This window comes from Saccopteryx bilineata, chromosome 5 (assembly GCF_036850765.1).
Source record: "Saccopteryx bilineata isolate mSacBil1 chromosome 5, mSacBil1_pri_phased_curated, whole genome shotgun sequence".
NCBI classification, from domain to species: Eukaryota; Metazoa; Chordata; class Mammalia; order Chiroptera; family Emballonuridae; genus Saccopteryx; species Saccopteryx bilineata.
In genome coordinates this window covers 194,763,311-194,777,362 of record NC_089494.1, presented here as the reverse complement: position 1 = coordinate 194,777,362, position 14,052 = coordinate 194,763,311, and the positions used below count along the sequence as shown (strand labels likewise).

Here is a 14,052-nt window from a genome sequence, read left to right as displayed (position 1 = left end):
CCTGACCAGTGGTGATGCAGTGGTTAGAGTGTTGACCTGTGACCCTGAGGTCCCAGATTTGAAACCTCAAGGTCACTTGAGTGCAGGCTCACCAGTTTGAGCATAGGATCTCTGACTTGACATGAGCCCTTGATCACTGGTTTGAGCCTAAAGGTTGTCAACTTGAGCTCAATGTTGCTGGCTTGAGCCCAAGGTCACTGGCTTGATCAAGGGGTTATGGTTTGGCTGAAACACTCCAGTGAAGGCACGTATGAGAAGCAATCAATGAACAACTAAGGTGCTGCAACTATGAGTTGATGCTTCTCTTCCCTCTCCCTTCCTGTCTTGTCTCTCTCTCTCTTCCCTTTCCCCTCACCAAATATATATATATATATAAACAGATTTTTATTTGAACTTTAATTCAGGGAAAAAATAATTATTGACAGAGTTGAAAGAATTGAGATAGTTTATTACACTTTATTAAGTAATTATAATTGTAAATATCCAAATAAACGAGAAGTCAGTAATCAAGTCCACCAAGACAGTGACATCTGAACTCTTAAATTTTTCTTTTACAAGGAAATTTTCATGCAATTCAAGAAAAAAAAATGTTCTTAAATGTTTCCATAACTCTTCTTATAGTGTCTATATTTTATTGTCACTAGCTCATCTTTATTCCAATTTAACAACTAAACATTTTTCTTTCCACATACAAGATTTATGGGGAATTTAAGCATTTTGTCACTTTAACTCTAACAACCAGGCTTTACCCTAATCAAGAATGGAAATACTACGGAAATATTACAGTTCAAGCCTCTCTGATTTAAATCATTTAAAATGTTAATTCTGAAAGTTGGAAAATCTTAATCAGAAAAATTGTGTCAGCAGCATGTTTGATTACAAAAAGTAAGAAGCACAAGCTTCTTAAAAAGTCAGAATGACACACAATCCATTTCATACTTTTTTTCAATTAAGTGAAAGCCGGGGAGGCAGAAACAGACTCTCGCATGTGCCCCAACTGGGATCCACCAGGCAAGCCCCCTACCAGGAGATGCTCTACTCATCTAGGCTGCTGCTCCATTGCTCAGCAACCAAGCTATTTTAGTGCCTGCAGCAAGGCCATGGAGCCATCCTCAGTGCCCAGGGTCAGCTTTGCTAGAACCATTCCATCCATGGCTGCAGGAGGGGAAGAGAGGGAGGGAAGAGGTAGAGAAGCAGACGGTCATTTCTGTGTGCCCTGACCCAGAATTGAACCCAGGATTTCCGCATGCTGGGCCAACGTTCTACCACTAAGCCAACCAGCCAGAGCCCATTTCCTCCTTTACAGACCTGCCTCCTTTATAAATCACTTTATCTTCTCATCTCTGAAGCATCCCAGACACATTCTTTAACCATGAACTCACAATCCTTTACTCTGAGTGAGACCTCAGGATCTGTAACCTTTTGAGTGAGTGTGAGAAGTAGAGAAGGAGACAATAGTGTTCACCTGGGGTTGCTGAATGACAGCAGTCACAGAGCAGAACAAGAATAGGTTGGTTCTGTTGGCCTGTGTTCCTTGTTACTGTGTAGCGGGTCATTGTTGGGAAATATTTACTCACCTGGCATTCCAAGAAATGGAAAGCCCTTCAGCTGTTTTAGAGTTCTGTCATTAAATATACGAATGTTCTATCCTGCCAGTATAAGAAAACTGACAGAACCAGATTGTGGTCTGAAACATTTTTCAGAAATGCTGCCATCATGTGGCACTTAAGAGACATGACCAGAAGAGCCCTGGGTGGGTCATAAAGTTCATCTCAGGATGGCTGGGTTCCAGCGAAATCTATTCCTATAACTCTCTAAATTCATATTAAATCATTTCCGTGGGCACAGAGTAAACCATTGTGAATCCTGTGGAAATCTTGTTTTTAGCATTTGAGAACTTCCCCCTACTAAACTGACAATATGACAAACTTATGTGGGTAATGTATTTAAAGAGAAAAAAAAACAGTTTTTAAAAGCAGAACTAAGAAATCTGTTTTGCAACTTTATAACCTATGTTATATTTTATAGAGATAGCTGCCATCTGAACTATTAAAACGTGTACTCAGAACCCACAAATCAAGATTAATTGGAATGTATCCAAATTAAAAGAGACTTATTTTCTCACATACAGCAGATGTCCATACAACCTACAGATTAGTTATACTATTAACATTGTGAGATATTACTCAATCCATATTTCTATTAAAAGAAATAGAAGCTAACACTTTACACAGAAATAATAAAAAATGAGGACATTTATCTTTAATCTCACTTCACACACAAATCTTATAATGGCGATTTAAGGTAAATGAACAGTACTCTCTCCATTTCACAACTGAGAAAGCTAAATAAAGAGATTAAATATGTAATCTCAAGACAATAGTAAATCTTTTAAATGCACTCACAGCTCTTCTCCCTCTAATTTCTGTTCCCGTATTCAAACGTCATCTGTAATTTTTTTTCATTCAAACACCTTTTAAATACCCAGAAAATTTCTTTAAAAAAATTTTTTTTCTTATTAAGTCTTTATATATCCCGAGAGAAAACTAGAAAAAGATGATTCAGAAATTAAATCCATTCTTTTAGAGGTGTGTAAATTACACTATTGATGTACATAATTTAAAGATCTTACATCTAGACTCATTCCAATAACCCATTTCTAAAGTTATTGCAAATTATCATAAATTTCAGTAGCAGGTAACACACATGATATTTAAAATATGCATATGAGGCCTGACCTGTGGTGGCGCAGTGGATAAAGCGTCGACCTGGAAATGCTGAGGTTGCCGGTTCGAAACCCTGGGCTTGCCTGATCAAGGCACATATGGGAGCTGATGCTTCCAGCTCCTCCCCCCCCTCCTCTCTAAAATGAATAAATTAAAAAAATTAAAATATGCATATGATATGTGACAAGCATTTCATATTCCACATACTAATTCATTTAAACTTCTCAAAAACTCCATAAGCTAGGTAACAGGTATAGGTCGGCTAACATCACACAGTTATTTAGTGGTAGAGTGGGATTCAAAGCCACTTTCTTTTTTTTTTTTTTTTATAATTTTATTTTTTTAATGGGGTGACATCAATAAATCAGGATACATATATTCAAAGATAACAAGTCCAGGTTATCTTGTCGTTCAATTATGTTGCATACCCACCACCCAAAGTCAGATTGTCCTCTGTCACCTTGTATCTTGTTTTCTTTGTGCCCCTCCCCACCCCCTATCCCTCTCCCATTCCCCCCTCCCCCCCGTAACCACCACACTCTTGTCAATGTCTCTTAGTTTCAGTATTATGTCCCACCTACGTATGGAATAATACAGTTCCTGGTTTTTTCTGATTTACTTATTTCGCACAAAGCCACTTTCTAGTTCCCAAAGCTGCACTTTCAAGCAGTCACTGTGCTATCAGTTAGAAACCACTTTACTTTGTAGCATCTAAAGTAAATTGCCATTCTTCTATTTTATAAAACAAGCCATCAGACTAATCACCTCCAAACAATTCAAACCGTGTGACAAAAATGTGGATTTTAATGGAACTAATGACATTTGTCTAAATGACAAGCTGCTGCATACTTGAAATCATGAAACCACGCTTGAATAGTAAAGGGTGGAGAGAGGATACCTGAGCTCTTTGAACATCGGGACACTAATAGCCTTGTTGCTCTTAAATAAGTATAATTGTGAGGCAAATTTAGTTGCATAAATTCCCTTGAATATGTTTTAAACCAAAAGAAACAAAAACCCATTCTATTTCATTTTATTTAGGGCTTAATTATATTAATATTTTTTATTCTAATTCAGAAATTATAAAGTTTTTGTGAGAACTAGTCATCCCTCCCTTTTTAATAGGACTCCCACGTGCCCTTTCCTGGTGCTGAATGCCATTCCCATAAATGAAAATGCAAGTTAATGATATCGTAGATCAGTAATGTTTTAACTCTGGAGTGTGTGTGTGTGTGTGTGTGTGTGTGTGTGTGTTAACCACAAAACCAGAGGGGGAAGTGTGGGAGCAAGTGGGTTGGGCAGCGGCAAAAAACCTCATGACACATCACTCCGCCTCCCTGTGTGTGGGGGAATATCTGGAGCAGCATTTAAATTCCGAGAGGTCCCGATTGTCAGCAGCAAGAAGAGGAGACGAGGAACAGCACCTTCTGGGACTGGATTCTCCTCTCAGGCAAGTGGCAGCCTTCTCAGCCAACCACAGACCAAGGTGAGCCCACAGTTTGCTATCTTGCTGCTTGCTGTCCTATGCATTTGGTATCGTTTATGTGGAAGGTCAAGTTGCAAGGAAAAGAGTTTAACTGTAATGCTGTTAACCACATTTCGGTTGCCCAGGCTTCTGAATAAGCATGCCAGGTACACTGCAGACCTCCTGGAGGAAAGGTGACCGCCTATTTCAAAAGCCAGTCAGTATAAAATTTAAAAATCATTATACTCAATCCTCAAAAGAAAAACAGCTACTTCTTACAATTAAAAAAAAAAGTAAAATTCTATGCCCCTTTGGGATGATTATAGTTATATGATCTTAAATGAATGAATGATTATGGAGGCATTTAAAAGGAAAAAGATCTTTAGTGCCAATGCAAGCTAACGACAATGCTATTTTTAATTATTTGATTTATACTGTCTTCAAGGGGGGAGGACCTTTTCTGAATTTTTTTTTTTACTTCTGTATTTAGCTGTTAAAATATTTACCCCCAAAAAACTGTATGACACTATGTAGACCTATTGCAAATAAAAGAAGCTGTTGGCTGTTTTCAATATTCTTTTTATTCCAAATTTCTAGAATAACTTAAATAAGTAACTTTAGAAATAGCTATATTTCATCCAAGTAGCACCTTTTTAATTAAGTTAAAAATAATATTTGAAATGAATGCTGAGAAAAATGGAGAAAGCAAATTTCTTTTATACTTTTAATTTTTCTGTTTTTCTTCTCTGAAAAATAAATATTCCCACACTGTCTTATTATTTTACTTAAATTACAGTTGGTCTGTGTTTAGGTTTAGATAGCCGACAATACCAGGTAATAATGGTGTAATCTCTGGGACTCTAAATGTAAAAGCTGAATAAATATAGACTTGTGTATTTCCTTTCTCCCCTGCCTAACAGTGAAAGATGAAGAATAGAGGTGGCATTACAGATATTAACTCAAAAAGCCCACAATATTATAAAGGAAAGTTTTCTCTAGGAAGTAGAAAATAGTGTACAGAAAATATTTTTTATTTCTGATTATTTTGTAATGTGGTAGAATCATAAGGTATCACTGTTTTAACCTGTGAAGAGAGCAAATATTCATTACCGAATATTTTGCAGGAAAAATCACTACCATGAGAATTGCAGTGATTTGCTTCTGCCTCTTAGGCATCGCCTACACCCTTCCAGTGAGTATAGCTGAATCTTAAAGAAAATCGCTCAAAATCAATTAATTGTATGCTTCCCTATGCTGGGAACAGGTTCACATTGTAATCTGTCTTCATCTTTTCTGTTTTGAAGGTTAAACATGCTGATTCTGGCAGCTCTGAGGAAAAGCAGGTAAGCATCTTCTAGGTTTATCATATAGTTAAATTATTTTCGCACCTGCTTCAAGAAGCACTACAAACATATATGTGTCAAATTTACTTATTTTCATATTCAAGCCTGTTAAGTTATAATTATTGACTGGCGGCTTTCAATCTAGGCCAGTACCAAGAACAGTATGATTTTTAAGAAATATATGCTCCAAATATTGAACTAGATTTTTTATAGCTAAAATCATGTTTTATGCCATGGTCACTTAGGTAAAATGAGTTCCGTGAAGTTGCGTGATGTGTCCTTTCCATGAGTCAACATACTGTTCTAGAAGTAGAAAACTTCATCCTTTGCTTTACTTAGTAGAAGTCTAAGTTTAAAATGGGCCTCACATATTGAACAGTGTGTCTGACTGCAATATTCACAGTATCGTCTAAGATATTTACTAAGAAGCCCATTAAAAGAAGAAAGTATATTTATGCTGTTTGTATCTACTGTGCTTCTCAGGAGACTTAGGTAACATTTCTCTAACCAACCATAAGACCGAATCAAACTCTTATAATTATTTAACCAGCACCATAGACGTACCTGCCCCTCTACAATAGATGAAATGTGCCTGCCAAACAACAAATGGGCATTGTCCCAAGGAGCTCGGACAAAATAAGACAGAGTTCAATTCATATAAATAGAATAAAAGCCCATATAGAGTCACTGTAATTGCCTGGAGTCACTGTAGTTGGTTGCTTAGTGAAGATACTAAGAAAGGTATTGTTGCATGTGGTTGGGTGTGCAGGTGGGTGTGTGTCATCGGTATGTCTCTTTTCCAATTGACTTAAGAACACAAAATATTGAATCACAACAAGCCAGAAAAAAATATCATTTTCAGAGAAGATAAAAGTTACACAATTTGAAACAAGAATTGATTTTTTTTTAAGTAAAAAAATATATGGCGCACGAAACCATGGCACTGTAAGTTATTAAATGATATTTAGGAGACAAATGAAGAGCTCAGTCTTCTAGAATCCTAGACAGAGCTATCAGGAACTATGGGAAATGGGAAGTCTCTAAGGAGACATCTCTGATGATGAACACTGGTTATCTGGGAGTGTTGTGGTTACTGGGTGGATTTTAGTCTGTTTATTTTCTTAGCTTCATTTTCTTTATATTGCTTTTGTAAATTATAAATTTAACCTATAAATACATTCTCCCTAAACCTGTATTGCATGTATCATCAGGAAATATATATTTGTATATGTATATATAAAATAAATTATAACATATTTCTATGTAATATTTATATAAATATATTTTTAAAGAAAAAAAAGAGGACACTTTGAACTCATCTAGAACAAGAGTTTTTTGTACCTTTTTAAGGAAAGAACCCCCTTCTTTCAGCAAAACTTTCAGAGAAACCCCACCTGAAGCTGCTCCGATTACAGCCAGCCAGGGGGAGCGCACTCTGATGTCTGGTTTCCTCCCTATTCTTCTCCCCGCAAACCTCTGACCACCCTGGCGGCTGCACAATGAACTCTATGGAACCTAAGCGTTCTCATTTTCAGTGACAAGGACGTGAACTGATTAGTCATGGGTGATACAGCTCATCAGATGACATGCAGTCAGAGCAATTTCCACTCCTCCGTACTGACATAGAAATCATTGTCCAAATAAATAACTTGGCTAAAGGAAAGGACATTCCATTCATGTCTTTGGCATCTTAGAGCAATAGAATTTTGGTGAGATGAGATGATGTTAATATTTTATTTCTGCACCATCCATTAAGATAGCCACTAAACTCGTGAGGCTGTTAAACATTTAAAATGTAGCTAGTGCAATGGAGAAACTCATTTATTTTATTTTATTTTAATTAAATTTAAATAGCCACATGTTAGAGGAAACAATAAAAATCAATACTAATTAAGGGCACCTCTGCTTTAGTTGTGCCATACCTGAGAGGGATTTCAACTAGCAAATATAGAACAGGAAAGCATAGCATTAATTAAAATCAGTGTGAGAAGCCAGTTTGTCTGGATTTGAACCCTGGATCTTAACTTCACTGTGGCTTAGTTTATCCTGATCTGCAAATGGAAACAATAATGATATCTATCTCATGGAATTAAATGAATGAATACACGTAAGTCGCTGAAAAGGTGCCTGGCCCACAATAAGTGCTATGTAAGAGTTTATTAAGTGAATTTACAAGAAAAAATAAGTTAAAAAAGAGTTATTTAAGGCTTTGGCTGAATATATACACACATATTATGTTTACCATCAGTATTGGTGAAATAAAATTATCTTTTCAGCTTCTCAGTTAGAGAGCCTTACATTTTTTTTTAAATAATGAGAAATATGCAACTTCTTTTGTAGCTTTACAACAAACAACCAGATGCTATAGCCACATGGCTACAGCCTGACCCATCTCAGAAGCAGAATCTCCTAGCACCACAGGTATTCTTAATCTTAATTAATTTTAGAAATTATATTTCTTGCAATTAAATTGCTGAGGACACCAATCGATCTGGTGTGTTAACTTTTTCCTCTTTAAGTCCTTCAGCAACAAGGCTGCAAAATAAGACCTGCTTTGGATAAAAAAGGCTAACTTTTGGATAAAAAAGTCAAGGCCCTGGCTGGTTGGCTCAGTGGTAGAGCACTGGCCCTGTGTGTAGATGTCCCAGTACAATTCCTGGTCAGGTCACACAGAAGTGACCATCTGCTTCCCACCCTTTCCCCTCCTGTAGCCATGGCTTGATTGGTTTGAGCTCATCCCCCAGGGCGCTGAGGATGGCTCTGTGGAGCCTCTGCCTCAGGCACTAAAAGTAGCTCTGTGCGAACATGGCCCCAGATGGGCAGACTATCGGCCCTGGATGACGATTGCCAGGTGAATCCTGGTTGGGGTGCATGCAGGAGTCTGTCTCACTATCTCCCCTCCTCTAACTTGGAAAAGAAGGAATAAAAAGGTCAAGCATGTACAATATACACTGATACATACCTTTTCTTTTTTAGAATACTGTATCCTCTGAAGAAACTGATGACTTCAAACAAGAGGTGAGTTCACACTTTGAGGCAAAGGCCCAGCATGTCTTGGAGAGATGACAGAAGCCACTTTCCCAATGACATTATCTGGGCTCAATTTTGACAAAATTCCATTAACAAATTGCCAGTCTAAAACTTGCTCAGATAGAAAACATACAGTATATTTATTAAGTGTTGGAAATACCAGATTTCTTCAGATAAGTTTTGTGTGACAGGAAATGTTTACTAATGTTTGTTATTGGAAATACTAATGTTTGTTATTGGAAATACTTAACCATAACATTTTATAGATGTTGTATCTAATATCTGATAAGCATCTAATCAATACTTGTCAAACCCAAGATTTTTCCTCTAGTAACATTTTTGTTCCTAACTTAAAGGTTTATTTGATAACTATTATTAGGGCGGTTAATTAAGACCATTAATTTAGGACTTTTTATTAGGGCTATTAATATATTTGCTAAGTAAAGAAATAAGTTAAATTTGTATTCCTTAAGATTCTGTTTGAATATGCTAAGACTCGTTGGCAAGAAAAGTTAAATGATCCAGTATACTTACTAACTGGAAGTTTGATAGACATTAATTGATTAATTCTATTCAATTGACAGGTCTGAGCTACACTTTATACATATGCTTAACAGAGTCACCTTTTGATTATCTATGCTAATAGGGAGTTGGTTGTAGGTTTTGGATGCATTATATGGATGGTCTGATCTCCTGAGACTTGTAATTTCTTTTTTTATATATAAATTTTTATTAATTGTAATGGGGAGACATCAATAAATCAGGGTACATATGTTCAAAGGAAACATGTCCAGGTTATCTTGTCATTCAATTATGTTGCATACCCATCACTCAAAGTCAGATTGTCCTCTGTCACCTTCTATCTAGTTTTATTTGTGTCTCTCCCCCTCCCCCTTCCCCTCTTCCTCCTCTCCTCCCTCCCCATAACCACCACACTCTTGTCCATGAGACTTGTAATTTCTATTGTAATACAAAAAGTAATCTCGGGGCCCTGGCCGGTTGGTTCAGTGGTAGAGCGTCGGCCTGTCGTGCAGAAGTCCCGGGTTTGATTCCCAGCCAGGGCACACAGGAGAGGCGCCATCTGCTTCTCCACCCCTCCCCCTCTCCTTCCTCTCTGTCTCTCTTCCCCTCCCGCAGCCAAGGCTCCATTGGAGCAAAGATGGCCCAGGCGCTGGGGATGGCTCCTTGGCCTCTGCCCCAGGCGCTAGAGTGGCTCTGGTCACGACAGAGCGATGCCCCGGAGGGGCAGAGCATCGCCCCCTGGTGGGCAGAGTGTCGCCCCTGGTGGGCGTGCCGGGTGGATCCCAGTTGGGCGCATGCGGGAGTCTGTCTGACTGTCTCTCCCCGTTTCCAGCTTCAGAAAAATACAAAAAAAAAAAAAAAGTAATCTCACAATTATGTATCTGTATTTATTGCTTAATTGAATTTTGCATATTATTTTTAATATTTATTAATTTTTAGAGAGAGAGAAAGAGAAATATCAATTCTTGTATGTGCCCTGACCAGGGGTCAAAGCCAGAACCTTGGCATACTGGGAAAATTCTCTAGCTGTGTTACCTGGCCAAGGCTGAATTTGGCATATTAAATAATGTCTAATGTGAACAAGGAAAAACAATGTTATCAACATAAATATTAAATTCACACATTTGACTTGAAAATAGCTAGGAAAATAATTTTTATGGGAAAGCAGGAAAAAGACCTCAGTTATGATTCCATTTACCCATATTTCCCCATGTATATGATGCACTCTTCTTTGAAAAATTTGGGGTCTAAAAACTGGGTGCTTCTTATACAGTGGTTGTGGAACTGAGGAAGAGGAAATATATGAAGAAAGCGATTCATCATCAGACACAGATGAGGACAAGCTAATGGATGGGAGTTTTGACAATGATGAGGAGTTGTATGAATTTTATTGTGAATAAAACTTGAGTTTAATAACTTTTAATACTTTAAACTTGAGTTTAATATATGTAATATATTTTTTTCAAATTTCGGGCCCCAAAATTAAGGTGCATCTTATACATGGAGAAATATGGTATCCTTGTGTTAAAAAAAAATGGAAAAATGCTCACTTTAACTCTTAAAGACATTGAGTGCATTATTGTGGATGCAAAGATCCTGAAACTAAAATGCACTATAAAGGCCAAGGGAAAATAATGCTTATACTAATTTTTTCTGGCCATCTTGATTTTTAGACCCTTCCAAGTCAGTCCAATGAAAGCCATGACCACACAGATGATGGGGATAATGACGATGATGACCATGTGGATAGCCAGGACTCCATCGACTCAGATGACTCAGATGACACTGATCATACCGATGACTCTGACAATTCTGACGAGTCTCACCATTCTGATGAATCTGATGAACTTGTCACTGATTTTCCCACTGACTTTCCCGGAACCCCCGTTGTCACTCCAGCTGTCCCCACAAGAGACACAAATGATGGCCGAGGTGACAGTGTGGCTTATGGACTGAGGTCAAAAGCCAAGAAGTTCCACAGATCTGTAGTCCAGGTAAACCCTTTCACAGACACATCAGATGGTTGTAATTACAGTCCAGTTTTAGGAACCAGAGTCTGCATATTCACTCACTCATTCATTCATTCATTCAGCAAGCATTATTACCTTATGACCACTGAATATAAAATCTTTTTCCCCTTGGTGATTTTTTTAAGTTTAAGTCCACATAATTTTCCTCGAATTTTGTTTTTCAATCACAATGCTATTGTTTCTAAATCCTGGCTCTAAAGCACTTATTTTATTCACTTTTTTTAAGATTAAAAGTAGATTGAAAAACAGCAATTATTTTCACAATACAGTGGTCACATTTTGAAGTTAAATACCTAAGTGGAATGGTAGAGTTGCAAATTTCACTGAATTTGCAAAAAATCTAGATTTGATACATAGCCTGGCCATTTACCATTCACTTTGCTTTTTAACTTTCAATTCACTTTTCCTTTATGTAAAACAGAGATAATGAGACCTACCTCATAGGTTTCATCACATATATAATTGATGCACCTATTACACTAAAGGAGATGTATGAAAGGGCTTGGTGAAATACAAAGTAACATGCTAATATTATTTTTTACTTCAGCCAAATTTAGACAGTTTTCAGTATAAACTGGTCTAAAAATTCTAGAGCAGAAATAGTTACAATGTTCCCAGTCCTGGAGGTTATTTAATTCTTCTTCCATTTGTGCTGTGATTCAGTATCCCGATGCTACAGAAGAGGACCTTACATCACACATGGAAAGCGATGAGATGGATGATGCACACAGAGCCATCCTTGTTGCCCAGGACCTGCAGGTGGCTTCAGACTGGGACAGCCATGGGAAGGACAGCCAGGAAACACGTCTGCCAGATGACCACAGTGTGGAAACCCACAGCTTCAAGCACTCCGAAGAATACAAGCAGAAGGCAATCGATGAGAGCAATGAACATTCCGATGTGATTGATAGCCGGGAAAACTCCAAAGTCAGCCATGAATTTCACAGCCAAGAATTTCATAGCCATGAAGACCAGCTTGCCTTAGGCTCTAAGAGTGAGGAACAAGATAAAAACCTAAAAATTCGCATTTCTCATGAATTAGAAAGCTCATCATCTGAAATCAATTAAAAAAAGGAAAATACAATTTCTTGCTTTTAGTTAAAAGGAAAAAATACATTTTAGCAGGGTGGGAGAGAATATGAAATGCTTATTTCTCAGTTTAGTTGGTGAATGTATATGTATGTGAATTTGGAAATAATGTTTTTGATCAATAGTTTAGTGTGTGGCTTCATAACAACTTTGTAAACTGAAACTTCAGGTATTCTTCCCCTATAAGAAATGCAAACTAATAATGTATTTTAATGTTTGCTCTTTTTATGAATAGAAACTTATGTTGAAGCAAACAAATACTTTTTACAGAAGTAAACAATACTTTTACATGATTATAAGAGAGTATATAAAATTTTGTCACTATGATCTTTGGTTTCAAATTAGTGTACATTTTGTTGTGATTATTTTTGTTTGTGTGAATAAATCTTATATCTCGAATATAATGAGAGATTGGTGTTATCAATAGCTTTTCTTATTTGGTTTCCCACAGTTGCCCAACAATGAACAGATGTAACTATTTTAATGGTCGTGCTGGACTCAGTGATCTAGGAACTGCTGCATCCACTGCACAGTTTCTGGCTGAGCCGAGTTCCTACCAAGAAAACAGGTGTCAAATGGGGGTAGATATTCAGCCAGAAATCCTCCCACCATTCAGGGCTCTGTAGGCTGCCTCCTCCCAGGAAGAGCACCTTTTTGTAATTTTTACAAAGCTGATATAAAAGCTAACAAAAGCCTAGATGCAGTCACAAATAATTTTATTGTTTCTTATCACTGTCCAATAATTTGCTCAGTAAACTTAATGCTTTTATGTCCTTGGTTGAAAAGTTGGGTCAGTTCCATGCCTATTGTGATCACTCATAGAAATTAAATGGTCCCTTGTGTTGGAAAAATTTTAATGCAGTTTCAGGTAATAATCAAATTTTTCAATTTCATTCTCAGTGAAGTTTTGGAAACCTGAAGTAGGGCAAGCGTCTTTCTTTCCTTGTCTTGCCCCTCTGCTCTTTCTAAAACCAGAAAGTCCACTTGGAACTTTTAAATTTTTCCATTAAACAACTCTTGGGACAAAGGGGGAAATATTTCATTGTGTAATTTATAAAAAAAAATCATAATGAAAACATAAAATCAATAGAGTGACCACAGAAAATTCATAGCCTTAATTTGTGCAGCAAAAATAAAATAAAAGAATATCAATAATTTGAGTTCCCATCTTAAAAATTTTAAAAGACCAACAAAGTAAAGGAAAAGCATGAGGAAGAGGAAGTAAAGTTGAGGAGGCCAGGAGGAACACGATGTGGGGTCCTCACAGGGGAAGTAAAGTTGAAAGCAAAAAAAAATGAGGTAGAGAACAGAAAAAAAAATAGTAGGAACTAATAAATCAAAATGCTAGTTCTTTGTAAAAAAAAAAAAGGAAAAAAAGAAATAACAAAATAGATAAGCCACTAGCTAACCCAATAAAAAAAAAAGGTAGGAAACACAAATAAGAAATAAAAACACGGAGATAACCAATGAAACTGCAGAAATTTAAAAATTGAGAGTACTGTGCATAAGACAATACAAAACTAATGAAAAATCTAAATGAATTGGATTGTTTTCTAGAAAATACAATTTACCAAATTTGACCTTGCTACATATGAAAACATAGATATATTTCTGTCTAAGAAAGATAAAATATGATTAAAGAACTATAATAACTAGTTTCAAATGACTTTAGAGAGGAATTCTATCAAACTTACAAAAACCATATAATACCAATGCCATTTAAATTATATAGCAGAGAAGAAAAACTGTTAAATGGTCTTCATGAAGCAAGTGTAACTTTGACACTTATACCTGGTAAACATTGAAAAACACACAAAAAAACTATAAAGCATTCTCACTCATGACTT

The 14,052-nt window shown here is 36.7% G+C and overlaps 1 protein-coding gene across 1 annotated transcript; it reads left to right on the top strand.

The window, feature by feature from the left end:
- The first annotated feature begins 4,056 nt into the window (after positions 1-4,056).
- On the top strand, positions 4,057-12,614 carry SPP1 (secreted phosphoprotein 1). Its single transcript, XM_066232545.1, has 7 exons — positions 4,057-4,212; positions 5,316-5,383; positions 5,496-5,534; positions 7,875-7,955; positions 8,511-8,552; positions 10,760-11,080; positions 11,780-12,614. Exons 2-7 carry the CDS (start codon positions 5,330-5,332, stop codon positions 12,182-12,184), a joined length of 942 nt encoding a protein of 313 aa, XP_066088642.1. The 5' UTR covers positions 4,057-4,212; positions 5,316-5,329; the 3' UTR covers positions 12,185-12,614.
- The last annotated feature ends 1,438 nt before the right edge of the window (positions 12,615-14,052 follow it).